This window comes from Micromys minutus (assembly GCF_963924665.1).
Source record: "Micromys minutus genome assembly, chromosome: 13".
Lineage (NCBI taxonomy): Eukaryota > Metazoa > Chordata > Mammalia > Rodentia > Muridae > Micromys > Micromys minutus.
The window spans coordinates 7,922,318-7,948,101 of NC_137982.1; the positions used below are offsets into that span (position 1 = coordinate 7,922,318).

At 44.5% G+C, this 25,784-nt stretch overlaps 1 protein-coding gene and 1 pseudogene across 4 annotated transcripts in view; both read left to right on the forward strand.

Annotated features, from left to right (window-relative positions):
- The first annotated feature begins 1,260 nt into the window (after positions 1–1,260).
- Positions 1,261–25,784, forward strand: part of NUP214 (nucleoporin 214) — an 82,011-nt gene continuing 57,487 nt past the window's right edge. For all 3 annotated transcript variants that reach the window (XM_080927262.1, XM_080927263.1, XM_080927264.1), the window contains exons 1-14: positions 1,261–1,398; positions 3,280–3,475; positions 4,569–4,720; positions 6,587–6,785; positions 7,378–7,448; positions 9,375–9,438; positions 9,853–9,956; positions 14,856–14,962; positions 15,750–15,816; positions 16,836–16,962; positions 17,872–18,033; positions 21,150–21,609; positions 22,762–22,937; positions 24,344–24,441. In XM_080927262.1, coding sequence (XP_080783388.1) covers positions 1,354–1,398; positions 3,280–3,475; positions 4,569–4,720; positions 6,587–6,785; positions 7,378–7,448; positions 9,375–9,438; positions 9,853–9,956; positions 14,856–14,962; positions 15,750–15,816; positions 16,836–16,962; positions 17,872–18,033; positions 21,150–21,609; positions 22,762–22,937; positions 24,344–24,441 — 2,028 coding nt within the window. In that variant the 5' untranslated portion in view covers positions 1,261–1,353. The remainder of the gene's footprint in view (positions 1,399–3,279; positions 3,476–4,568; positions 4,721–6,586; positions 6,786–7,377; positions 7,449–9,374; positions 9,439–9,852; positions 9,957–14,855; positions 14,963–15,749; positions 15,817–16,835; positions 16,963–17,871; positions 18,034–21,149; positions 21,610–22,761; positions 22,938–24,343; positions 24,442–25,784) is intronic.
- LOC308428749 (protein BANP-like) lies at positions 11,703–13,194 on the forward strand (annotated as a pseudogene). Its single transcript has 2 exons — positions 11,703–12,840; positions 12,966–13,194. The product of its transcript is annotated as a protein BANP-like (transcript).

The window sequence follows — 25,784 nt, forward strand, 5'->3', positions numbered from 1 at the left end:
CATCAGCTGTCTTATTTCTGAAAAAGACCAAATGTAACTGGTGTAACCAGCAGTATGGGGATAGCCAAGTCTGGTTTTGACCCTGTGACTTAAAAGATGTCTGTCAGGTAGATTTGGGTGAATGCCATTATTGTGTGCATGTGTACGTATGGGTGGGATATGGTCTCCTGCAGACTGAAATAAATTAGAGGAATTTATCAATGTCTTTGTGTTTCTTGGGGACAGTCCTGGGCTCAGTAAATTCAGAAGAGCTAGCAGACAACAGGTACCAGTTAAATGAGTGCGTCCTGGGTCTCCCATGCCCCAGAGAGAGAGTTGGTTTCATCTGATTAAACCTCAGACTCAGGTCTACTTTTATCATTTTACAATGAAGAGATCTGGGACACATGCAACTTGCTGAGACAGCACCTGACAGAAAGCATCCTCTGGAGCTGACCCACCACCGGCTCCAAGTTAGGAACCTCTACTTTTATAATTCTATTCCAGAAATTTCTTCAACATCAGTCAGTATACTCAGATCTGAATCTTAAGCCCTTCTGGCTGAAAGCTATTGGGTAATTTGACTGCTTTGTGTGGAAAAAAATTTTTTTTCACAGGGTCTCATTTAACTCAGGGTATTTAGAGATCGCTATGTAGTCTAGGAAGACCATTCATTCCTCATCCTCTGGCCTCTAATTCCCAAGAGCTCAGATAGCCACGCACCATCGCAGCGGGGTTTCTACTAAAGTTACTTAACCCCTAGGTGACTAGAAACCTTGTAGGCTAAACGAGATACTGCAAAGCAAAGCTAAGCACAGATTGTTTTGCGATGTGAAGTGGGTATGGCTTATGGTCTGAAACGATTGCCTTGAAAACCGATCTTTTGTCCATCCGCTAACTCAAGCTCTTGGCCCGCTCTTTCCTGGAAACTCTCAAAATTCCTAAGTTCTCTAAGTCGTAAGCGTCTAAGAGCCCTGCCGCTTAAGTGCTACCGGGAAGTCTCGAGAGACTCCGAATGGCAAAGCGTGCTACTCTCTAAGAATGAAACTTAAAAAGTGAGCCTGTGCACGCTGCATCTGAAGGAAAGCGGATGCTGGCGCGCACCTCGTGGCCACACCCTCTCCCCGGAACTGGCCAATGGGACCTTGTGGATTGGCAAGCGCGCGACTTCCGAAAAGCCCTCTGCTGCCTCCGAGGACATTACAAACCGGCCTGGGTGACGTCAGTCACGTGCGCCGGAAACGCGCATCTTTCGCGCGCCGCTGGCGCTCAGGGAAGGAAGTTGAGGCCTGAGCGGCCTGGGCCGCGTTTAAAGGCCGCGGGCGGTAGCGGTAGCAGTAGCAGCCCCTATTTGAACATCCTGAAGGCGGCACGATGGGAGACGAGATGGATGCCATGATCCCCGAGCGGGAGATGAAGGTTAGAGACTGGCCGGGGCCTCCCTGCCTGTGGTAGTCCTGGAGTTGCCTTGGAGCCCCGCCTCTGCCTGGCTGCTCCTACAGTTTGCAGCTCGCCTCACAGAGAGTCTGCAGCTCTCTGCGTGTCGCGAGCGTGAGTTCCCTCCAAGCGCAGGTTACCTGTTCTTGGGTGGGTTTGCCCACGCCTCTTGAGTTATCCTAGCTACTTTCATGTGCTGGTCGCTCCTTACGGGTAAAAACGATTCTTATTTATTGAGTGAGACGTACTGTAGCCATCGCTGCAGCCCTTACAACCAGCTTATAAAAAGGAGTAAATTGAAGTTCTGAAAGTAAATTATCCAGAGTCACGTGGCAAAAGCCTTAAATCTCTCTTACATTTTAGGCATGGTCTCTTGTTTTAAGCAAGGTAGCTCTTGGTCTTGGACTCCTGATGTCTCTGCCTCCACCTCCCAAGTGTTGGGATTATTGGTGTATATAACCACAGTTGGCTGAGACACTTAATTCTTAGCTCTCTCTATACTTGAAGGTGGTCCAGACTACTTAAGAAACACCATCTGCCTTCAAAACCCCTAGTTAGTAGGAACAGAATTGGCACTGGAAATCAGCTTGAAGTCATGAGACGAAAGGGAAGGCAAGTGAACCTACGTGATCCCCCCATGCCACAACTTCTGAATACTGTATTATACTGTGTTAACAGTTGACTTATATAATCCGGCAGAATGGAGAGGCAGAGAACCGTAGACAGCTGGAAATGAGTGTTAGACATTTGTGTGAACAGTGAGCCACTAAAATGCACACAGGAGAGTGTTCCATATCACACTTAGAAACAGAGGCTCTTTCTTGAGTCAGTCCCTGTGCTGAGCCCCCTAATGGGCATGGCTCATGTTTCTCAGATAGGTTGGGGTAGAGATCTTAGAACCAAGGAGAGGTTTGGGTTTTTGTTTTGTTTTTTTTGTTTTTTCCTTTTGTGTTGCTTCATCACTCTGGCCCTCCACATAAAGGCCACCAAGTCATGTAGTACAGTCATGACTATTAGAACCATAATAGCCAAAAGGATAGATGATTTATTCCTCTGTGAACGGATAGTGTGGTCTCATGGGGAAAGTTGTGTGAACTTTTGCCCACTGTATTCACCTGGGATGAAGAGTACTGGGACTGGAGAGATGGCTCAGTGGTTAGAGCACTGGCTGCTCTTCCAGAGGTCCCGAGTTCAATTCCCAGCAACCCCATGGCAGCACTCAATTGTCTGTAGCTCCAGTTCCAGAGGATCTGACATCTTCATACAGACATATGCAGGCAGAACACCGATATTAATAAAATGAAAATAAATACATTATTAGGGGTATTTCACTCTATCTTTTAGAAAACATCCATTAAACATGGACTGCAAGAAAATTAGTATGTGTGAGTGTGCTAGACACCCTTTATGAAGCATCCCATAAGGCTCTATAGAAATACATTTTCTCTGTAGCTGTCACGTTCTTTTCACTAAAACCCTAATCTGGAGGGGAGTGTGGTAGGGGATACAGATAAAGCTTAACGAAGTGATTACAGATTAACAGTTTTTGAGGGTATGAGATCCCTAGGAACTGGAGTTACAGACACTTGTAAGCTGCCATGTGGGTTCTGGGAATTGACCCCAGTGTCTCTGGGAGAGCAGGCAGTGCTCTTAACCATTGCGTTCCCTCTCTCCAGCCCTCTCTATTTAGCTCATTCAGCAAATGTTAATGAGTATTATGCCCTGCACCACCAAAGACAATCTGAGAAGATTGTTGGCCTCAAGGTTATAAATGTATTTTTGTTATGCTGAAGTTGTGTTTATGGAGTATAATAATAGACATGATTTAATTTCTTCCTTGATCTGTTTCCTATTCTCAATCAGGACTTTCAGTTTAGAGCACTGAAGAAAGTGAGGATCTTTGACTCTCCTGAAGAGCTGCCCAAGGATCGCTCGAGTGTGCTTACCGTATCCAATAAGTACGGTATGCTCTTTGCTGGTGGCACCAATGGTTTGAATGTTTTTCCTACTAAAAGCCTTCTTATCCAAAACAAACCTGGAGATGATCCCAATAAAATTGGTAAGTGCTCTCTTTGGTTTATATTTTGAAGCAGAGCTGGGGCCACAGTGGCATACTAATCAATGAATTTCGTTCCCAAGACTCAATTCTGATGTCAAAATTATAATTTCATTTGGCCTTGCAGGGGACTTCCAGATAGAGTACTAAAAGCCTTTCTGGTTTTCTTTTTTTTTTTCCCAGCTCTGCTGTTGTTTCTGTGATCTGCTCCCCTAAGATGACAGAAAAGAGAACCTTACTGTTTTGCCATAATTTCCTCTTGTTCAGTTGAACTGGGCTCTGAGAAACTGTCCAGGATTATCATCCCAGAGATAGAAATGCGTGTTTACAGCATTGTCACAAAAACATTTTCAGCAAAGGCAACAGCAAGAGTCTTGGGATATTTAAAGCAGCATTACCTACTTTATAGCAGAGTTAAGCTGAGTTCTTATAACTAGGCATCCAAGGTATTGTTACACCATGTCCATTTTGCATCAGGAGAAAGGGAGAGAATGCACCAGTGGGCTGGTGAGACAGAAAAATCTTCTATATTAACACACATAAGCAGAGTCACTGAGGATCAGAGCCACCAGACAAGGACTCAGAAGCCTTGTTCCTTCTGGCCGCCACCCTGAGTAGGGACTGAATCAGCAGGGTTTATAAGCATAAAAACCGCAAGCATCTGAGACAGGTTACAGTTGAGATTTTTACCGATCTGGATTCTTGGATTAGGGACTCTTCCAAGTGTCTCATTGTTATCAACTGCCATTGCATGTGAGTTTTTTTTTTTTTTTTGCTCAACCAATAAGATTCATCTGTCCTTTCTGTTGTTAGGAACAGGCATTATGTTTTGGGTAACTATTGTTACTTAGAGATGGAATTGGTCAGCTTCTAGAAAGTTCCCAGTTCTCCAGGGTCTGGGAACTTGAACTTTGTTTCACCCTATAGGTAAATAGAGTCTGAATTTAAAATGGCAGTTCTTAGGACAAGTTCTTTTATCTGTACCCAAAAGGTATATGTTTACATAGATGAAAATGTGTTTCATGTCGACTTGATTGAAGGATTATGTCTGTGCTTATTACATGGTGTTTTCTGCTCTGTTTTTTTACTTCTGTAGTTGACACAATCCAAGGCTTGAATGTTCCTATGAAATTCCCAGTGCATCATCTGGCACTGAGCTGTGATAACCTTACACTCTCAGCGTGCATGATGTCTAGTGAATATGGCTCCATTATAGCTTTTTTTGATGTTCGCACATTTTCAAATCAGGTAAGCTACTAAAAACTATGTTTTCAACATGGAAACAGGGATTTCCGCATAGATGTTGTAACTTGGAAGCTATGTTCATTGATGGCATGACTGCTTCATGGTATGGTGAAGGGGAATGTTTTTATTATAGATATAAGAAAGCAAACTCTCAGAGGAATTTGGAAGAGTCCAGAGCAGAGAGAGAAGGAAGTAGATAATCATGGCCAGCAGAGTGGATCTGGCTAGGTTCTGTGCAAGAGGGGAGAACAGCAGGAGATAGAGAGTAGAGACAACACAGTGAGGTGAGGTGGGGGAGGGAGACATGGCAAGAGTAGCAGGCTGTAAGGAGAATGAGTAGCTGGGAGAGGGACACTCATGAGCTGGAGGGGTTAGAGTAGGGGAAGGCGTGTGGACTCTGAAGTATGTGACAGGTACTCATGATACGGAAGAAGCCTGGAGTTCCTCATGAGCATTCACATGCAGATAGACTATGTTCCTTCAGAGGTAAGGGACATGACTCCTTTGGGGAGATGGGAACTAGTTTTACAAGTTCCCAAGGAAGGCTGGCTTTTATCTAACAGCCAGCAGCACCCCTCTAGTCCAGGTGAGCTCATTTCTGGATATGTTAGACTGTCTTTTGGAGTTTGGAGAATTGGAGTTTCCTTTGGAACTAAAAGATGTATCTCAAGTTGACTTGTGAAGCCTGTCTGTGTCTTAGGGTTTTATTGCTGTGAACAGACACCATGACCAATGTAAGTTGTATAAAAGACAACATTTAATTGGGGCAGGCTTACAGGTTCAGAGGTTCAGTCCAGTCAGTATCAAGGCAGGAGCATGGCAGCATCCAGGCAGACATGGTGCAGGAGGAGCTGAGAGTTCTACATCTTCATCCAAAGGAAGCCAGGAACCACTAAGCATTATCAGGCAGCTAGCAGGAGTGTCTCCAAGCCCACCCCCAGAGTGACACACTTCCTCCAACAAGGCCACACCTTCTAATAGTGCCACTCCCTAGGCCAAGCATATGCCCATTCCCTGGGCCAAGCATACGAAAACCATCACAGTCTGGATTAAAATAGAGGTTACAAAAGTACTCCTTAAGTATACTTGTAAGTCTTTGAGACAGGAATTATTTTAGTAAATTATAATTCTTCCTGTACCAAGTTAACATTTCTCATTTACACACAAGGCTATCAAGTGATGAGTTGTCTTAGAGGTTTGCTTTGTGAGGAACCATGGAACTGATGGAGAAGGTCAAGGGTATGCTTGTTTGATCTAGGATCTCCTGATGTTGGATTCTTTGATCCAGGCAGGTTATTCAGTAGTAGTATAGAACACTGGCTTTCTGTTTGGGATTAGGTATTTGTATGGCTTGTTTTTTTCCTTGCTTCCTATAGTAGGCAGTTGTCTTCATTTTACAGATGGAAGGGCAGATTTCAAAGAGGTTAACACTGGTCAAAGCATGGTGGCACATGCTGGTAGTCCCTAGACTGAGGCAGGAAAATAGTGAGCTTGAGGCCAGGCTGTGTAAACCAGAACCTGTTTCAAAAAACAACAAAACTCACCCCACCAAAAACCAAAGAAAGAAATCAAAAAGCCTAGCTAAGGTTATTAAGCAGATCCAAGAATTTAGTGTTTTATCTGCTATTTATTGACTGTTGTATTTGCATATCCCTGCTAGCCGTCCCTCTGTTGTGGGATACTTGATGGCTATTTCTAAGTTTCATTGAATTGTTTGTAACAAACAGAATGCTATAAGATTTGGTTATGAAGAAATACAGAGCTGGATTTAAGAATGAATACATGTTTAGTCATTTTTTCTGAATCCTAAATGCCTTTGTGTTTATTAATTTATTAATTTATTCTGCATCTGTGCCCTTATTTTAACAGGCTAAACCTCTGAAACGCCCATTTACCTATCATAAGCTTTCAAACGATGCCAGCGGGATGGTGAATGATATGAAGTGGAACCCCACTGTCCCTTCCATGGCGGCAGTTTGTCTGACTGATGGCAGTATTTCTGTCTTGCAAGTTACAGATGTGGTGAAAGTGTGCGCCACTCTTCCTCCTTCAACGGGAGTCACATGTGGTGGGTAATAAGAGCTTTCTACCCATAAAGCACAGGCAGGGCAGGCTGTTTAAAAATTAATCTCTGCAAGTGAGGTGGAAGGCTTTTAATTGTGTGTGGGTTGCTGGAATGGGGAGTGGGTAGAAAACGGGAATATTCTTTATTTCTCCAGTTAGTGGTCTTGAAACCCAACAGCATGTGTGAGCTCATTTGGATGTTTTGGGGCTATGAAGATAAAGGAATATTTTGGCTCTGCTCGTTTAAAACTGGATTTTTGAGAATAATTGTCTCTTAGTATAAAAGAGTGGCCATCAGAAGTCCTTTGTGTCTCCATGTAAAGCACTAGAAGTAACAAATAGAAACACCACAGTGATTCCTTGATCCTTTAAAGACCTCCACTCTCCACATCTTGCAACATTCTGCTGGAAAAGCATTCTTAGCTCCCAGTTAATGGCCTAGTGGGAGGCCCTAATTTGCTTGTATTGTTAAAATGGTTGTACCTTCTCCACTCTGCCTGAGGACGGTCTCATGGCCTTTCGTGGTGGTGATTATATAGCTGTCTAGGTTTGCTTTTTTTTCTTTGATTTTTTAATTGGCAGCATTTTCTTCCCAGTATGCTGGAGCCCCAAAGGAAAGCAGCTGGCAGTAGGAAAGCAGAATGGAACTGTGGTCCAGTATCTTCCTGTGAGTTACTGCTCTGCACTTGAGAACTCTTCCTTTTAACCGCTGTTGAGGGTGGTTTGGGGACATCTTTGTGACTTCTTTTCTTTTTTGGTATTAATAAGTAGTTTGTGATCGTAATATCTGTGTTAGAGTGCTTGCCTAGCATGTGTGGGGCCTTGTGTTCAGTCTTTAGCACAACAAAATAAATAAAAAGTAATTTATATTCACTATACTGAATCTCTCTGTGAATGGAGAAGATTGCCCTCTTTGTTCTGTCCCTCACTGTGTCCTTCCAGAGATGGCACTGTTGTGTGTGGCCCAGTCAGTAGACGCTCATACAGATCACCTGTGTGGACATGCACTGTTTTTGTTTTTCCTTCAAAATAAAATGTGGTCCTACACTATGTACTATTTCCTTCACTTTACAGTCAGTCTCTTTGCTTGCTTTAAAAAGAAAGAAGTTTTAGTCCTACCATTCAGAAACCATGATGGTTTTTAGTAGAAAAATTTCTAGTCCTTCCCCTTCCTTCCTCTTTCTGTCTTTTTGAGCTGTGATCGCAGTGTGGTCCAGTTCATCTTCAAACTTAGTCCTCCTGCTCTGCCTCCTAAGAGCTAGGCAACTAGCCTGTGCTATTGATTGTTGTTTGTTTTTACAAGACAGAGTTTCTCTGTGTTGCCCTGGCTTTCCAGGAACTCACTCTGCAGACCAGCTTGGTCTTGAACTCAGAGATCCATTGCCTCTGTCTTCCAAGTGCTGAGATTAAAGGTCTTACAACTGCTCAGCCTTGCTGGGGTTCTTAACATCAAGAAATGTTAAAATAAAACAGAAGGTATTACTCCTTACAGCTGTGCTTTACTACTTGGCTTTGTTGGAAATCTTCCATGTCTGTGAAGAAGTCTGTTTAGTAACCTGCATAGGGGATCGATTCCACCAAGCAGCTTAAAGAAAGGGAGTTAATGAAGCTAAGGGGCAGTTTTTATCTTTTAGCCATCTTAAAGGTTAAGTTTTTCCAGTTCTGGGCCACAAACAATATGCTCCTGCTGCTGCACTCTGTCCTCTCCTTATGAGCCTGGTTTGGGTTGGTTTGGTTTGGTTTTTTTTTGAGACAGGGTCTCATTGTGTAGACCAGGTGTTTTGTGTGTGTTTATGTATGTGGACCACATGCATACACTGTACCTTTGGAAGTTGGAAGAGAGCATTAGATCTCCTGGAACTTAGTTAGGAATGGTTGGGAGCTACCATGTGGGTTTGGAGAATCAAACTCAAGTCCTTTGCAAGAGCAGCAAGAACTCTGAGCCTCTTTAGCAACTGGGAGCACAGGCAACCACTTTTGCTTCTTGTTGTCTAATATTGTTAAGTAAAGTTGAGTGCATACTTTTTTGGGAGGTATTAGCCTCTCAAATGATAATACTGTTTATTGACTTATATTGTTTTGATTTTTTCCTTATTTGATTGGTTGCTTCCTTTGTTTATTTTGAGGCAAAGTCTCTATTTAATCCTGTCTGTCCTTGAACTTGCTATGTAGACTAGGCTGGTCTCCACTTTACAGAAATTTACCTGCCTCTGTCTCCAGGGTCAGGCTAGAATTAAAGATACGGATCATCACATCTGGCCCTGCCTTTTTAATAACGTAGTAGATTGAGGTTATCTTTCCAGCTCTGTGCAGGGAGTGACTCTCTCTACAGCGGTTCCATAGTAACCTATTGTGTAGAAAGGCCTGTGTGCTCTTACTGATGGTCACATGCACCAGCACTAGCAGCTGCATCTGGAGGTGTTTGTGTGGGCATCTCTGGGTAGGCTGCTAGGAAGCCATGGTTGTCTTCTCTCTGTTTGGGGCCTGTGGAGGAAGCGGGAGGATAGAACACCATTTTCTAGGGGATCTGATTGGACTGTTTCACTGACTGAAGCTTTAGTATTTCACTTGACAGTTTTCAAATCTCTTTCAGACTTTGCAGGAAAAAAAGGTCATTCCGTGTCCTCCGTTTTATGAGTCAGATCACCCTGTCAGAGGTAACAACTGCTTTGCTTATTCTCTGGTCCCTACTGCAGCCATTCCAGCCATGTGAGATCCTCTGTCCCTACTCAGGAGAGTGTGGGCGCCGCACTTACTTAGCTTGAAATGGATCTTACAGTTTTACAAGAATCCTTCATCATTTCCCTAATACTAATCTTGCAGAAAACCCACTACTGTTAAGAAACTGGGCAGATTGAAGCCCTGTGTCTGTGAATTACTGTTAGTTTCATCAGAGGATAGACCTTTGGTAAAGCCGTAGTACTTCACAGTACTTCCTTTTCTCTTTTTCTTTTTTCCTTTTACCTGGTTAAGTCTTTTAGCAATGGTGGCTATTCCAAGTGCATGCTGCTTTTTGCTGCATCTTTCTTGTTGAGATTGGTTACTCAGGAATTAGGGTGTGTGTCTTTCAGTTCTGGATGTACTGTGGATTGGTACATACGTCTTCACCATAGTCTATGCTGGTGCAGATGGGACCTTGGAAACCTGTCCAGATGTGGTGATGGCTCTACTTCCGGTAAGCATGGGAAATAACACTCACAGAAGTAGTAATGCTAACTTAAAACTAAATTCCTTATTACCTGTTATGATAGACTCGGGTGTAAGGTTTCAGTGTCATACCATGGTCCTGGGACCAAAATTTATAAAGTTTTTATTTGTGGGTTTGCGTACTGTTTTACAGGATTAGTCTATGATCATCACGGCAGACAGGTATGGCACTGGAGCAGTGGTTAAGAACTTTACATCCTGTGCGGAACAGCACATAGCAAAAGATATACTTGGCCCAGTGTGGGCTTTTGAAATCTTATAACTCCCCACCCAGTGATACACCTCCAACAAATCCAAACCTCTTAATCCTTCCTGAACAGTTCTATTAAGTAGGGACCAAGCATTCAAGCATATGAACCTATGGGGGATACTCTCATTCAAACCACCACAAACATGATTGAATAATGAATTAAAATGGATAAAATGTGTTTACTTATGCTATAATTTAGAAAAGCAAGGAAATATCTTGATTTTTAAAAATTATATATTTTATGTGAATGAGTGCCTGACTGTATTTACGTGTGTTTCATGTATGCCCGGTGCCCACAGAGGTTGGAAGTTGTCTTGAAATCCCCTGGAACTAGAGTGTGATTGTAACCCACCATGTAGGTGCTAGGGATTTAACCCAATTAGCACTCAGGAAGTGCTCTAAACTACTGGGCCATTGCCAGCCCCTATCTTACTTTTTAATGTTCATTTATTTATCAAATATTTAAGATGCTGAGCCTGCAGAGGTGACCAGGTCAAAGTCCTGGCTTTTAAGGATCCCACATGCTGACAAATGGGGTAGTTGATAATTTGTAGTCAGAGAGTGATGGGGCTGTAGGGGTGGAAAGAAGAAAGCGAACAGGGAAGGTGATGACTGGGGCAGTCTTTGCAGACAGGGTCAGTGAAAGCTTTCCTGAAGGAAGGCTTCCGCTGAACAGAGAGCTAAATGGAATCCACGAGTGAAGAAAATTAACATGAGCTCCAAAGCGTTGCCAAGCTGAGGGGCATTGAAGGCAGAGATGCTGAGCTTGTGCTTTTCTGCTGGGGTTAGGCTGCTTTGTTTTGCCTGAGACAGGGTCTTACACCAGCCAGGCTATAGTCTGGTTAGCCTCACATGCACACTATTTTTATGCCTCTGCTCTTGAGAGCTAGAATTACAAGTGAGCTTCTGGGTCAGCTTCAAATTCCATAAAATTATTTAGAAATGTTTATTATAGAAGAAAACAGCTACTAGGTCATCTTTTTGGAGGTGAGGGGATTTCAAGACAGGGTTTTTCTGTGTAGCCTTGGCTGTCCTGGAACTCACTCTGTAGAACAGGCTGTTCTCAAACTCAGAGACCTACCTTCCTCTTACTCTCAAGTGCTGGCATGTTTCACTGTCTCTCCACAAGAAAGAGAGAATGTTTAGTCTGCCATTCAAAAACACCTTACTATTTCAGTGTATAAATTTCCAACTCTCTGCTTTCATTTTCTGTATGTATGGTCCGATTGGTCCTCAAACTCTTAAACTCTTCCTGCCTCTGCCTCTGCCTCAAAGTGCTGGGTCAGGAAATATCAAAATAAAACAGAAGGAGGGAGAGGGAAAGTTGCTTCTCTCTAGAGGGCGGACACTATTGCATCTCCTCAACAAACATTAGGAGAATTCTGCAGTCCACAGTTACAGGAACCCCGTACTTCTTGACCTCTGCACTCTTGCTTGTCAGTGTGTCCCTTTCTCATGCTCTGGATGATGTCAGAGCAGGACCTGGCAGATGTGCTTCAGATTGCAAGAACTGAGTCCTGACAACCCAGTTGTTTTGGAGAATCATTTTGTGATAGATGATGGTGAGCCTGCTTTGAAGCAACTAGGGTTCAATTGCCAGGATCCCTCTATAAAGTCTTTCCTGTACTTTATTAACCAGACATTGTGTGTGTGGTCGGATAGCATTGAGGCCAAGTTGCAGGCTCCCAAGGCTACTTGGAAGTCTCTGGAAGAGAAGCTAGACCTCACCAACAAACAGCACAGTCCCATCCAGGTCCCCATGGTGGCTGGTTCCCCATTTGGCACCTGCAATAGACCTGCAATAAAGTGATATGTGCCGTTCCCGGGCATCTGTAGAGCATCACTGTGGTGAAGGTGCCTAGTCAGGATGACAGCCATAATGAAGATGGGGAAGAGTGCATCAGAGGCCAGTCACTCCGTGTTTAACTGAGGCCAGCTAGGAAGCTTAAACACTGGAAGCAACATCACACTTGGCATCCTGAACTCTGAAAAAGACTATGTCAATAGCACCTGACTGGGCGATAACAATAACCCTGAGATGCAGGTCCACTGTGCCATCATCCCCTCTGACATGCTGCACATCAGCACAAACTCGCACAGCCCAGAAGATGGTGCTGACACTGTTGGACTATCTGTTCTACCGTGAGGTACAGGCCATGGATAACTTGTCAGGCCAGGGCCAGCTGGAGACCCTCACTATCTATGGCATCCAGTGTGGCCTCTTCTATAAATTCGGAATCATGGAATCCAAGTAGTATTAGATCAATTAGAACATTGACTCCAAGTGCGTACAGCCTGGCGGCAAGGCCAGAGCCTATCAGCTTTAATAGCTTCTCTTGGAGAACACCATCCTCATCCTCATAGTACCTCAGAGACCATGATGGACACCCCTCTATCCATGGTGAGCTACCACAGTCATAGCCACCGGCCCCACACTACATGTGGCCAGTGCACCGTAAGTGCAGATCCACCAGATTAGAGAGGATGGACAGGTGCAACTAATCCCACAGGGCCATCTCCACATTGCCCAGGTGCCTTAAGGGGAGCGGGTGCAGAGCATGCAGGACAGTGAAGGCAAACTGCAGATTCGTCTTGTTGGTCAGTATGGAAACTCGTGGGGCCTGTGCCAGAATCTCATACCTGTGGTGACTCAGTGGCCCAGGCTAATCAATCGCTCTCAGCTTTGGACTCTGGGAGGAGACACACTTGATCTGCCTGTCCTGCTAGAAATGAGATGATCCAGGTACTGCAGGGTGCTCAGCTCATAGCCATGGCCTCTTTAGACCCTGCTGCTACAGGAATAGATGGGTCACCGCTGCAGGGCAGTGACATTCAAGTTTAATGTGTCCAGCTGGCACCTATGAACAACCCCACAGCTGTAGCACAAATGGCTGAGGCATTGCAGTTTATTCTGCAACCCAAAATGCAGATTGAACATGGAGCCATCCAGATGTAGTAAGTCCAGGAAGTGAAGTGTGTGCCACACCACAGCTGTTCAGTGATTCTGCCCTGTCCCCTGTTGTCTTGCTTTAGCAAGCACCTGTAGGTTCTTCAGGGCATCTGAAAACTCCTGGGGAAAGGTCCTGGTCACCCCCTGCTAGAAGGTACCTCAGGATTTGAGTCTCACTGCTGGTCTCCAGAGGAGAAGCTTATTGTGGAGCATGTTGAGTACATTCAGAAAAACAAGAACTATGATATTTTGTTTAAACAGCTTTTAAAATTTTGTGGTGGTATTAATAACAAAAAAAAAGGGGGGGGGGGACCAACCAAGCAAACAAAAAACCCAAAACAGAAACACAACTGTGAAGTAGCAGAAGTCTTGGCTGTGTGTTCCCTTCAAGGTCCTGAGACAGCTGATGATGCTGGGGCTCTCTGTTAGGGGTGTGCTCCTCAGTGTGATTGTGCAGTTCTAATGAAATAAAGCATATTGATGACAACGCAAAGCAGAAAAGAAGGAGCTCCTTCTATTTCTGGCTTCTTTTTTTATAAGAAACCTCTGGCATTTGTCAGCCACTTGTTTCATAGGAAGGAAACGCGCCTCTGTGCTTGTCTCAGCCTTCCTCCTTTCTAAGCAGATGCTTTTGTGTCTATGCTGGGTGGTGATTATGTGTGGTTTTTAGCATACATAGTGAGCAAGTGAAATCTATAGGCCTTTTCTTGTTCGTTTTGTTTTTGATGCTGAAGATTTAATCTGTGCCACAAACAAGCATGGATTCTGTCACTGAATTAGTGTTAGTCTTTAGTTTTCTGAGGCAGGGTCTTACCTCAGGATAGTTCAGTTTGGCCATGAACATTCTTTTGCCTCTGCCTCCCAACTGCTGAAGTCTATGCTTGCTCCATTGTGCCCAGTTGACGTGCCCATCCATCTTTGAGGAGCTTTACAGAAGGCATGCCTCTCAGGAAGGTGTACGGTGTCCCATTTTCCCTCCACTGGGGCTATCAGCTCAGGCTTCAGTGTATGGTGGCTCCACATTTAACTCTGAGCCAGTATGTGAGGCAGTATCAGAACGCTTTTCAGTGTGAGACAGGATCATCTCACACTGAACTACTCACTGTAATGCCAGGATGGCCTTAAATTTCAACAATCGTGCTTCAGCCTCCCCAGTACTAGGATTATAAGGGTGAGCTATCATACCAGGCTGTTGTAGTAACTCTCTTGGGTGTCTGCTGAGGTTCAGTTTAAAATTACATCTGATGAAGTGTCTTCTCTCATAATCTCAGTAAGTCTTTTTCCACGGGAGTAATAGTCACAAAAGTACTGGCTGACTCCTGGTGCTTCCTTTGGTGGGCTGAGAATGGTCAGTGAAGGATTCTTCACGGCTCTCAGATGGCCTCTGAGGAAGCTTGTAGGTCTATTGTAAAGGTGAGAAAGCCATGTAGCAAAGGGCTGAGTGAATCACCCCTGTGTGTCCTGTAGCAGGACATGGCAGAATATAGTTCCTATTTAGTTGGCTGGGGGTTGGGTTTCTGTTCCTTTTGTTACCTGGTGCACCTTTAGAGCTCATCCCTATGTTTGTGCACAGACGTTTGTATCCAGTTTCTGGTTAAGCTTGAGCGATTGTGAGCTGTATAGAGATCAAAGAAGTTGTACATATGATTTCTCCCTCTCGTGTATAGAAAAAAGAAGAAAAACACCCAGAAATATTCGTGAACTTCATGGAGCCCTGCTACAGCAGCTGCACAGAGCGACAACATCATTACTACCTCAGCTACATCGAGGAGTGGTGAGCAGAGCATTCTTGCTGCCATTGTCAGGCCACATACGTCAGTCACTGACTTCACTGGGAGGAGAGGGAGTACAGGCTGAGAAGCCCTGATGGGTAGTAATGTCCTATGGCTAGGGTGGCGACTGCCCAGCCCTCACTTGTTTGTGATCAATTCGTAGTCTCGCAAAGCTTAATACATGTGCCTCAATGTTAGTCTGTACTCACTGTGCAGTCTAGGCTGGCCTTAAACTCAGAAGTCCGCCTCCCTCTGCCTCCAGGTATGGGGCTACCACCACACCCAGTACCACAAAGTCCAATCTTTTCAATCATAGTGAGTGACTCCAATGAAAATACTGGTTTTGTTTGCTTGCTTGCTCGTTTAGAAAAAGTCATTTGTATCATTTGTAGCTCAGAGTACTCTTAATTCACAGCAGTCCTGCCTCAGCCTTCTGAGTGATGGGGTTACAGGCATCAGCTGTCACACCTGGCTTAAAAATACTGACACTGAAGGAACTCATTTAAGGTTTCTCTGAGAGCAGCGTGCCTTTGAAAGTTCATTGAAGCCTTTCCTTTTTGAACTGGATTACCCAGTTGTGGGCCAAGGTCCTTGTTGCAAGCCCCAACCTGGTTTGGTGTGTCTCCCCTGTCTTTTCGTGGGTAGGAGCGGGCAGGTTTTCTAAGGCTTTATCAAACTGAAAAGCTTAGTATCACCTCTAGCACCTTCATTCTCTCTCCAGCGCAGACCCAGTCAGGTTTCAGCTGTTGATGAGCTTGAATGTAATGGTCTTTTGGTTTTGTTCTTAAGGGATTTAGTGCTGGCAGCATCTGCAGCTTCAACAGAAGTTAGCATCCTTGCTCGACAAAGTGATCAGGTAAATTTCTCCTTTTTTCTTACTTTGATGTTGAATGATGCTTTTCTGGGTGAGGTAAGGTTAAGACTAATGAGGGCACCTTAGTGAGCTTTTAGTGCAAAGACTAAATGACAGCAGTAACCTTCTCCCTTCCCTTCCTCTCCCATGGGGTTGGGACCAGACCCAGAGCTTTGTGCATATATGACAAGCACTACCAACCTTGAGCTACACTCCCAACTTCGGTATCATTTCTTGTCCCATCGACATAAAGCCTTTCTGGCTGTTGTCTCCATCTTCTTGTTTGTAGTCCCCACACTGCCACTGTCTGCATGCTGGCCTGCGATGGTTATCAGTCCTTTTGTTTTGTTTGTAGACTTATTTAAGAGTTAGGGTCAGCTTGGTTTGCAGCCCTGTGACTCCACCTTCCTTACTTGGCACAGCCATGCATATTAGTGTGTGCTCTTCTGGGCCTGAACAGCTTCTGTTCTCTAGCTTCATTACTTGTCTTCTGTTCCCTTCTGACTCATGCTTCCCAGTTGGTCAAGACAGAAGGCTAGGCAGAATGAGTCTTAAGACGGGAATCATATGTTGGATGGAATGGAGCCCAGCCACAAAAACAAGGAGCAAGAAGGGAGTAACTTGATAAATGTAGAAGTTTCTTTATGGAGTGTAAGAAGCAGGGCTGGCCAGTGTCAGACATAAGGGAGAAAGGACCTAAGGTTGCCTTCTGTCTCAGCAAGTAGTGACACAAGCATCTGCAGCATGTGGCTTTTGGGCCTCCTGGTCATTGTCCTCAGGAACTGCCAGGTTGTGGGAGGCACCTACAAGGCAGGGAGGGGGCACACAAGTGTACGCAGGTGAAATTGATTCACTTAACCACTCACAGGCTGGAGCGCTTTGGCGTGTAGGTGTCATTACAGGTGTCAGAACCTCCCCATCAGCACAGGAAGCTGAAGCACATCCTGTGTTCTTTGGTGATTGAACCGTACTGAGAAGTGCGAATGCTAAGCCATGTGTTTTTCTGTCATGTCTCCCTCCAGACTAATTGGGAATCTTGGCTACTGGAGGACTCTAGTCGAGCTGAACTGCCTGTGACAGACAAGAGTGATGACTCCTTGCCCATGGGTGTTGCCATAGATTATACCAATGAAGTAGAAGTCGCCATCAGTGAGTGTCACCCAGTGTGTGGTAATCATTGATTCTTAGAAGCCATTAGCACGGTTCTACCTGCAGAGTGGTGGGAGGCGCGTCATGACAGTGCAAAGCTGCCCAAAGATGGGTACTCATTGACGGCATGTGTCTGCACTTACTGAGGACAGTTGGAGTTCATGGCATAGCTTTTGCCCATTTGCTGCCCTAGTGACCTCACAAGGGAGTGTCACTGTCAGTTGGTAGTGCTCCCAGCACTCGGCTAAGGGAAGAATGAGGGAGTAGTGCTCTAAGCTAGTGTTTTCCACATGGGCCTGCGCATGTTCTCTGAGTATGTCTTTCCCCTGTGGAGGTCGGCAGTGTGACCACATTGACAGATGTCATATGGCAGCTGAAGAATATCTGCCTGCTTGAGCGTCACTTTGCAGAGCTGTCCTGCTCAGGCTCCTTTGAGCTTGTCCCTTCCCTGGTTTGCTAGGCACATTTGGTCTGATAAGCTTATATTCTTTTCCTCTTGTGTACTTAAGATTCAACTGGGAATGAGTATGAAGTAGCTTAAGTCGAGCTGTGTGTGTGTGTGTGAGTGAGTGTGTGTGTATGAGAGAGAGAGAGTGCGAGAGAGTTAAATAGCCATCTTGTCATTTCTATACCAAACCCAGCATTGCCTAGAGACTTCTAGCTTGTCAGGGTAGTGCTGAGCCTGCCTCCTGAATGGAGGAGCTTGGGGAATACAGGGCTGCTAGAGTGTCCCACAGGGCCCAGCAGGATGTGGTGATCTAATAGTGACAAGAGCTCTTGATGAAGCCACTGCACTGCATGGCCACATCTGAATGAACTGCTGTTGAAAGAAGTACAGTACCTCTTGTGCAAGTGGCCTGGCCTGGAAGGTGACGTACCTATTCATCAGCTCTGTTCTCTTTTTTACAGATGAAGAAAAGACTCTTCCTCCTGCTCCAGTTCTGCTGTTACTTTCAACAGATGGTGTGCTTTGTCCATTTTATATGATCAATCAAAATCCTGGTGTTAGGTCCCTAATCAAGACCATGGAGCTGGTCTCAACAGAAGGAGAGCGGCAGCCTAAGTCCTCAGGTGTGTGCCTCTGCCTCCTTTAGTAGCCCATGAGCATCTCCAGAGATGAAGATCACTTAAAGATGCATGTGGTCACTATACACAGTCAGTTTACTGTAGGAAGGTCTTGGCTGATCTTGTTCTGGAACATGTGTGCACATCTTTCATCCCTAGGCTCATTCTCCAACCCTTACTGCACTTGACAGAGAAAGGAAGGTCAGCCATGTTGATCCAAGCTCTGTTGTATGACTTGTTTTAAAGAACTGTCTGTTTAATCACGGGGCTTAGCCAAGCAGGTGATTGTGCGTGGACATTTTAAGAGGAACTGACATGTTTATTGACAGCAAGGAAGTAGGTGGTGTGTCATAAAGGACACTGTGTGCTGTGCTTTGCTTTCCTGTACAGCAGTCCACATGCAGAAACACTGGAGAGGGGCTGTTAGACTCTAGTGGCTCTTTCTGGCTAAGGAATACGGAGACTTTCTATTTCATTATCTTCTGATTTGTTCCCGCCCCCCTTAGTATATTGTCAGGTAATATCTGTATTGCAGAAAAATTAGAAAATCCAAGAACAGGTTTTGTAGATCATCAAGAAATAAGATAGTATTTTGGGATGGAATCTTTGTGCACACATAGAGATGCTAATCTATATTGTCTTTTTTTTTTCAGTATTGTATCATTTGTGAGAAGAAAATGTCAAACTTGTTAGAAGGGCTCCCTACCTTCCCACCCCCACCTTCTCACCCCATTCCATATATAGAAATTTTGGTGGTTTTCTTCTCTTCGGTTCTGTGAGAATGTAACTGATTCTTTTCTGCTTCTGTGGCTAAAGCACATAATGTCATTAGTTCCAACATTAGGGTGAGATATGCTTGGTTATGCCTGGTGATGCTTTCATGCGGTTCTGTTAGGCAGAGTGACTCGTGCCTCATGGATGCTGACATACGTTGCCAGTGCTCTACCGAATTTCAGTTACAGAATGGGGGGGGGCGCGGGGGGGTGTACGTTATGTTCTTCTCTTAGGATTTTCATGAGCACCTACACCCAGCATCAGTTTGTCTGTAGTGAGTAGGGCTGTCCATCAGGCGGACACCTGTGGGTGGTTTCTGAGCACTGTTCTGCATGACTGTGACCCACCACTGGGTGCCTGAGCACAGCCATGGGTGGTGGCTGTTAGCTTTTTCTAGAGACTACTCTTCTTCCTTCTCATCTAGTGCAGAGGAAACAGCTGCTCCCTGCTTAGTGAGAAAGGAGTAGTAAAAGTGGGAGATAGCCTGTTCTGGACCTGCCCAGGATGGCTAAGGCAGAGTCAGAGCTTTGGAAGAAGACATTGGTGGGTCTGTCTGTTCCCACATAGCAGCCCCAGAACTGTAGTGCTGATTGGCCAGTAGTAGGGTAAGAATCTCCAGATACTCCGTTCCAATCATCCTGGGAGGAGTGGCTATAGTTTCTTTAGGATTTGGCCTCAATTTTTCATTCTGGTCTAATCTTAATGGGCATGGTAGTGGTTTCTGTCTGCATGTTTCATGTCCACATGTCTCTTTGAAGACTGTCACTTGCTGGTTCCGTTGCTGTTGTGTAGAAGAGGTAGCTGAGTAACCTAGAGAGTGGCATTAGGTATTCTTCTAGAAGTGACAGAATGTTAGAAGGTGGTGATCTCACTCTGTGTCTTCTCCAAGCTCTTGAAGACAAGATCTCAATCTCTCATGGAGACCAACTGCCATCTTAGCCTAATAGCCAAAGCCAACTAATGTGAATTGGAAGTGCACAATATTTATTTTTTAAAGTATTGGTTTATGTACTTGAACTGATATTTACCTTAAGGAAAGTTGGGAAGTAGAACAAATTCTAACCCTACCCTTTTGGTGGAGCTGTTTTCCAGTGTTTCTACCTGAACACCTTTATACTTACAGTCAAAATGTGGATATCATTGCAGTGTTGATTTTATTTATTTATATGTTTTGATACTGTTTTGTTTGTGATGGGATCTTACTTTGTAGTCTTGGCTCGCCTGAAACTCAGATGTCAGTCTGTCTGCCTTCTAAGTTGTGTGCACTGCTGTGCCCAACCTGACATGTTGGTTTTGAATTTAAGCTGTTAACTTTTTTTTTTGTAAAGTTCTTAGCTAATTTTCATGGTTTAGAATAATTAAGGGTTTTTGTTTGTTTGCTTGGTTTAGTTTTTTAAAGACAGGTTTTCTCTGTGTAGCTCTTACTGTCCTGGAACTCACGTTGTATACCAGGCTGGTCTCAAACACACAGAGATCTACTTGCTTCTTCCTCCTAAGTGCTGGGATTAAAGACATGCGCCACCACTGCCTGACATTTGTTTCTGTTTTTTTGAGGCAGAGTCTCACAATGTAGTTTTGGCTGACCTGGAACTCTATGTAGACCAGGATGGCCTTAATTCAAGAGATTTGCCTGCCTTTGCTAGGAGTGTTGGGATATAAGGCATATGCTATCATGATTGGCTAAGTTTACATGTCTTTGATTAAAGAGATTGGATTTTGTTTCCCTGTGAAATTAGGCACTCCACTTAAATTTGTTAGCATTGACTTTCAAGTATGACTGACCATTGACTTTCAAGTATTTATTCAACACCTCGGTCCTTTGCCTCAGTCATTTTATCACATCTACGTAGTTTTAGGAGGACTTTGTCTGACTTCTAAATCAATGAAGTGGTTGGACTCTCAGACTCAACTCTTCAGAGAGCTGAATGTGTAAGGCCTTTTATTTATAAGATCCTATCTTTAATTCATTTGGAATTGCTTTTAAGTAGTGTTTTGAGGCAGGGCTCTGAACTAGGGTTATTTCCTGGTTAATGAACTAACAAAGAATGAAGTTGAGGCCTCACTGTTCAGAGTTTGCAATATGCAGACTCATTGTGCTTTCTATCCACAAAGTCCTGTTGGCCTGGTGCCTTTCTTCCTTGCCCATGTTATCTGCCTTCAGAGTTTCATGTGTGTTATCCTATGGAATTCCTGCCACAGAAAGAACTCTGTTCCACTCTATGTTTTCTTACCAGGCACCGTTTCCAGCCTCACCATCCTCAGCCCTCCCTCCCTTACATTCTGTCATGTGCAGCCCCAGGTTTACAGTTTAAGTTTTTCCTTTTGTTTCTCCTTGGTTCTCGTTACAGGAAGTTTTCCTAGTACTCCACCTTCCCCTCAAGCTCCACAGAACCTTGACGCTCCAGCAACAGCCTCTTCACCTCTTCCACCCGTGTCTGCTCCAACCACCACCTTCCCTTTGCCGTCTGCTGGGGGAGGCCCTTCTGTGTTCTCCTTTGGCCCTTCACCCTTCAAGTCCTCTGCTTCTGTCACTGGGGAGCCTCCACCATACCCCATTGGCTCTGACAGCTCCAGAGCAGTGCCCTCCTCTGGCACCCCCACCTTCTCTTTTGCTCCTCCTTCCAAAGGCTCCCCTGCCCCAACCCCTGCAGTAGCCCCTGTGGCCACATCTGCTCCTCCCTTCACTTTCGGATCATCAGGTTTTAAGCCCACCTCGGAAAACACACCTATGTCCAGTACCCCAAACACAGGGATGAAGCCTTCATTCCCACCTTCGGCCTCTTCAGTGAAAGTCAACCTGAATGAGAAGTAAGTCACCTTGAAAGGCTGACTCCACAGTAGACTGGGTTGGATAGTGCATGGTGGTCACTGCCAAACAGAGTCTTTTTGAAGTAGCACCTAGCAATGGGAATTTAGCCAGTGGGAAGGCTTGCATTTCCTAAAGGGTCCTTTATCTCTCTGTCTGCCTGTTGGAAGTTTACAGTAAGTAGTTAATGTCACTTTCTCAACCTATAAAGACAAGTCTTTCTCATTTTACCAAGGGAAACAGCCGAGAGCGTGCATCCTGGAAAGGAAATGGTCTTTTGTAGTTTTTTTCTCCTTTGAGCTACTCTTGACTCTCAACTGTTTTCTGTGCAGCCACCAAGGTGACTTGAACAATTAAGGATACATGAGGTGACTCTCCTGCTTGACAGTCCCCAAAAGTTTCTTGTTACATTTCTGTACAATTCAAACCTTTTAGAGTGATATCTGGTTTCCTCCAGATCTAGTTCCAGTCATCCTGTTTATCCCTTATTTATCTATCTCTGGATCTTTTTTTCTGTTCTCCCTATTAAACTTAGCATCCGGAGGGCGTGTCCCCTGTATTGTGCAGCCTTTTCCAGTTGCAGGAAATGTCAAAGCCATCAGTTTTGGGTTCTGCTTGCCTCATTGCCAGGATGTCCTCCTACAGCCACACTGTCACTGCTAAGATTAAATCCACATGTGGCTACTTCATACTAGCCACTTCTTGGTATTCCATTTTGTTGGCTGCTCATTTTTAAACTGAGCTTGTCTGCAGACCGTGCTTTGGTGGAGGTGACTTGACATTCTTACTAGGCTATGGTGTCCCAGAGACAGTGACTAACTTGCTTCCCTGGTGTTCTCACAGCCCAGAAATGATCATTCTCAAACCAATGTCTCATGCTTTGTTGCACCACCCCCTTAAAACAACATGTGCACGAGCACACACACACATCCATGTGACAGCGTAGAAAATAGATGCCTCATACCCTAAGTGCTTCAGTTGTGCTGTAGTTGATGCGTAGGTGGTAACTGCCCTCACATGAGTAAGCAGCATGTGTGCTGTTCTGAAAGCAGAGGAGATGACCAGTCAATTTTTGTTGGCTATCATTGTTCATGAGCAGTGAGGAAAGAGCCCTCCAGCTGACTGTTGTGACAGAACTGCCTTTCTGCTTTCAGGTTCACCGCCGTGGCCCCCTCTGCACCTGTTCACAGCTCCACAAGCACACCCTCCGTGTTGCCATTCTCTTCTTCCCCCAAGCCACCGGCTTCTGGACCACTCAGCCATCCCACACCTCTCCCAGCATCATCCAGCTCCATGCCTTTGAAGTCTTCAGTCTCTCCCTCACCCTCAGGTAACAGTTTTCACCCTTAGTACACACGCCCTTTTGGATGGGTGGGTTCAGCAGCATAAGAGTCCTTGCTAAGGTAGTAAGGTGAGGTTTTTTTGTTTTGTTTCTTGAGATAGGGTTTCTGTGTAGCCCTGTCTCTCCTGGAATTCACTCTGTAGAACAGGCTGGCCTTGAATTCAGAGATCCACCTGCCTCTGCCTCCTAGTGGATAAATGGTGGGCCCCACCACCACCACCACTACCATCACCTGGCTAAGCTGGGTTTTTTTTGTTGTTTGTTTTGGTAGGAGTGTGTGTGCATGCATGCATGCGAGCGAGTGAGCTTGTATGCTTGAATGTTTAATGTGCTGTGATTGTGATGCTCTGACTTAAGAGATTCACAGTAGCTTCACTTCTGCCTTTACTCAGGGATCCTGGACATTCAAAGAAAGTGTCTTGTGCCTAGGCGTTCACCTTCACACACAGCCGGTTACTGAGCTGCCCTTAAGCATGGAGGACAGGAGCAGTCCTCAGGGACCCTTGTGCTTACTGCTCCTGAGACTAGATTACATTTTCCCATCAGCCACTCTGAACATGTGATGATGGTTATAGGCAGGACTAAGGCTCTGGAGACACCAGCTCAGCCTTTCCCTGCCTGTCACATGTCCACCTGGTTGCGAAAGTATAAATACTGTGCTCGTCACCAAGGTTCAGTGCATCCTAGTAGTTTACACCTTTGCTTATATATTTCTTCTTTTTATGTAAAAGTTTGAAAATATTTGAGAATTAGTTGCAGACATTGTGAAACACTTGACCTCTAGATAAATGGGTGCCCGACTCCTAAAAGTCAAGACCATTACACTCAAGAAATTAACAACAGTCAAGTTTAGAGTCCATGTCCTATTTCTTCAGTGGTCTCACAGCTGGGTGTTTCCCCCCTTCCTTTTCTGTTCATCTCATTAGCATAGACAAGAAAATCAGCTTAGTGGGGACCATCACTGTTAGGACTGGATTGTTTCCACATGATAGGATTCAAGTTAAAGATTTGGGGCAGTCACACCACATGGTTGATGTTCTTCACCAAGTGTGCTTTTGCTCAGCCTGACTGCAGAACTGTTTTGGGTTTGGGCTTATGAGGGCATTTGCTATATATATATTTTTATATGTATGACATGTGCGTGCAGTACTTGTTTTATCCCCTAGAATTGGCAGTATCGTAGAGAGACCTTGAACTTAAATCCTCCCTTCCTGGGCCTCCTGAGTGCTGGGATTATGTGTATCACCAGGCCCAATTTGGCCATCCTCCTTTAATACAGATGGTAAAAGTGGAGCCAGGGACAGTGTATAACTCTTTCTTTGAAGTTTGTGGTGACAAAAGTAACGAACTGGTGTCTGTTGTAACTGACTGATGTCATTGCTCCTTTACTCTAGCTGGCCGCTCCACTCAGACTGCACCAAATTCAGCACCCTCCACAGGGCAGAAATCACCCAGGGTAAACCCTCCAGTGCCAAAGTCAGGTTCTTCTCAGGTATGTTGAAATTTCCTTAATACACTTGCATGTTGCTAGCATGGGCCTCTGTGCTTTAGAATTCAGACATAGAAACAGCAGTAATAACTGTACAGGAGACACTAAAGTCAACGTGTACTCATAAAATCAATTATCTATTTACTTTTCTTTTTCCAGACATGGTCTCACTTTGTAGTCCTAGCTTGCCTGGAATTTACTCTGTAGATCAGGAGTCTGGCCTTGAACTAGAGAGATCCTCTGCCTTCTGAGTTCTGAGATTAAAGGCATGTACCACCATGCCCAACCTCTAGTCAGCTTTTTATATTTCTAAGACTTATTTATTATGGGGCTGGAGAGATGGCTCAACGGTTAAGAGCACTGACTGTTCTTCCAGAAGTCCTGAGTTCAATTCCCAGCAACCACATGGTGGCTCACAATGATCTGTAATGGGATCTGGTGCCCTGTTCTGGTGTGTCTGAAGACAGCTTCAGTGTACTCATATAAATAAAAATTAATAAATTTTAAAAAGATTGATTTATTGTGTGTATATAAGTATACTGTGGCTGGCTTCACACACAACAGAAAGGCATCAGATTCTATTACAGATGGTTGTGAGCTGCCTCACAGGCCCTCTTGAAAAACAGTCAGCGCTCTTAACCACTGAGCCATCTCTCCATTTCCCTCTATGTACTTTTTTTAAATGGAAGTAATTTATGTAGAAAAAAGTTTATGGTTGGAGAGATGGCTCAGAGGTCCCGAGTTCAATTTCCAGCAACCACATGTGGCTCATAACCATTGTAATGAGATCTGGTCCCCCTTCTGGCCATGCTGGTAGAACATTTTCTACATAATAAATAAATCTTTTAAAAAGAAAATAGTCCATGTGGTATATGTGCATCTCAGTAACAGTCATCAACTAGCTGTACTTTGGTAACCAGAAAAGAATTTGACAAAGGAGGCATTACCAAGATCTTAGGGCCATTCCTCTGGAGCCCCGGCTTTAGGTCTCCATTCTTGCCAAGAGTCATTTACTTTTTTGTTATCTAATACTATCCAGATTAATATAGCCTATTTATTAATTTCTATCAAATAGATTGAATAATTTTAGTTCTATAGTTTAGTAGACTGAACAATTAGTTTTACTATGTTCCTGATATCTGTTCATCTCTGTTGCTGTTTGGAGTTGATGGCTTGTGGGTACTGCTGAGATCAGGGACTGCTAAAGCTATTCTGAGTAGCATTGCCCTGACTAGTGTGGTTGATGTCTTCTAGTGAATATGTGTGTACCTTTCTTTGGGGTCTAAGTTTAGTCATGGGATGACTGGGCCATTGTTTCATATGACTTTAGCCATCTGTATTTTTTT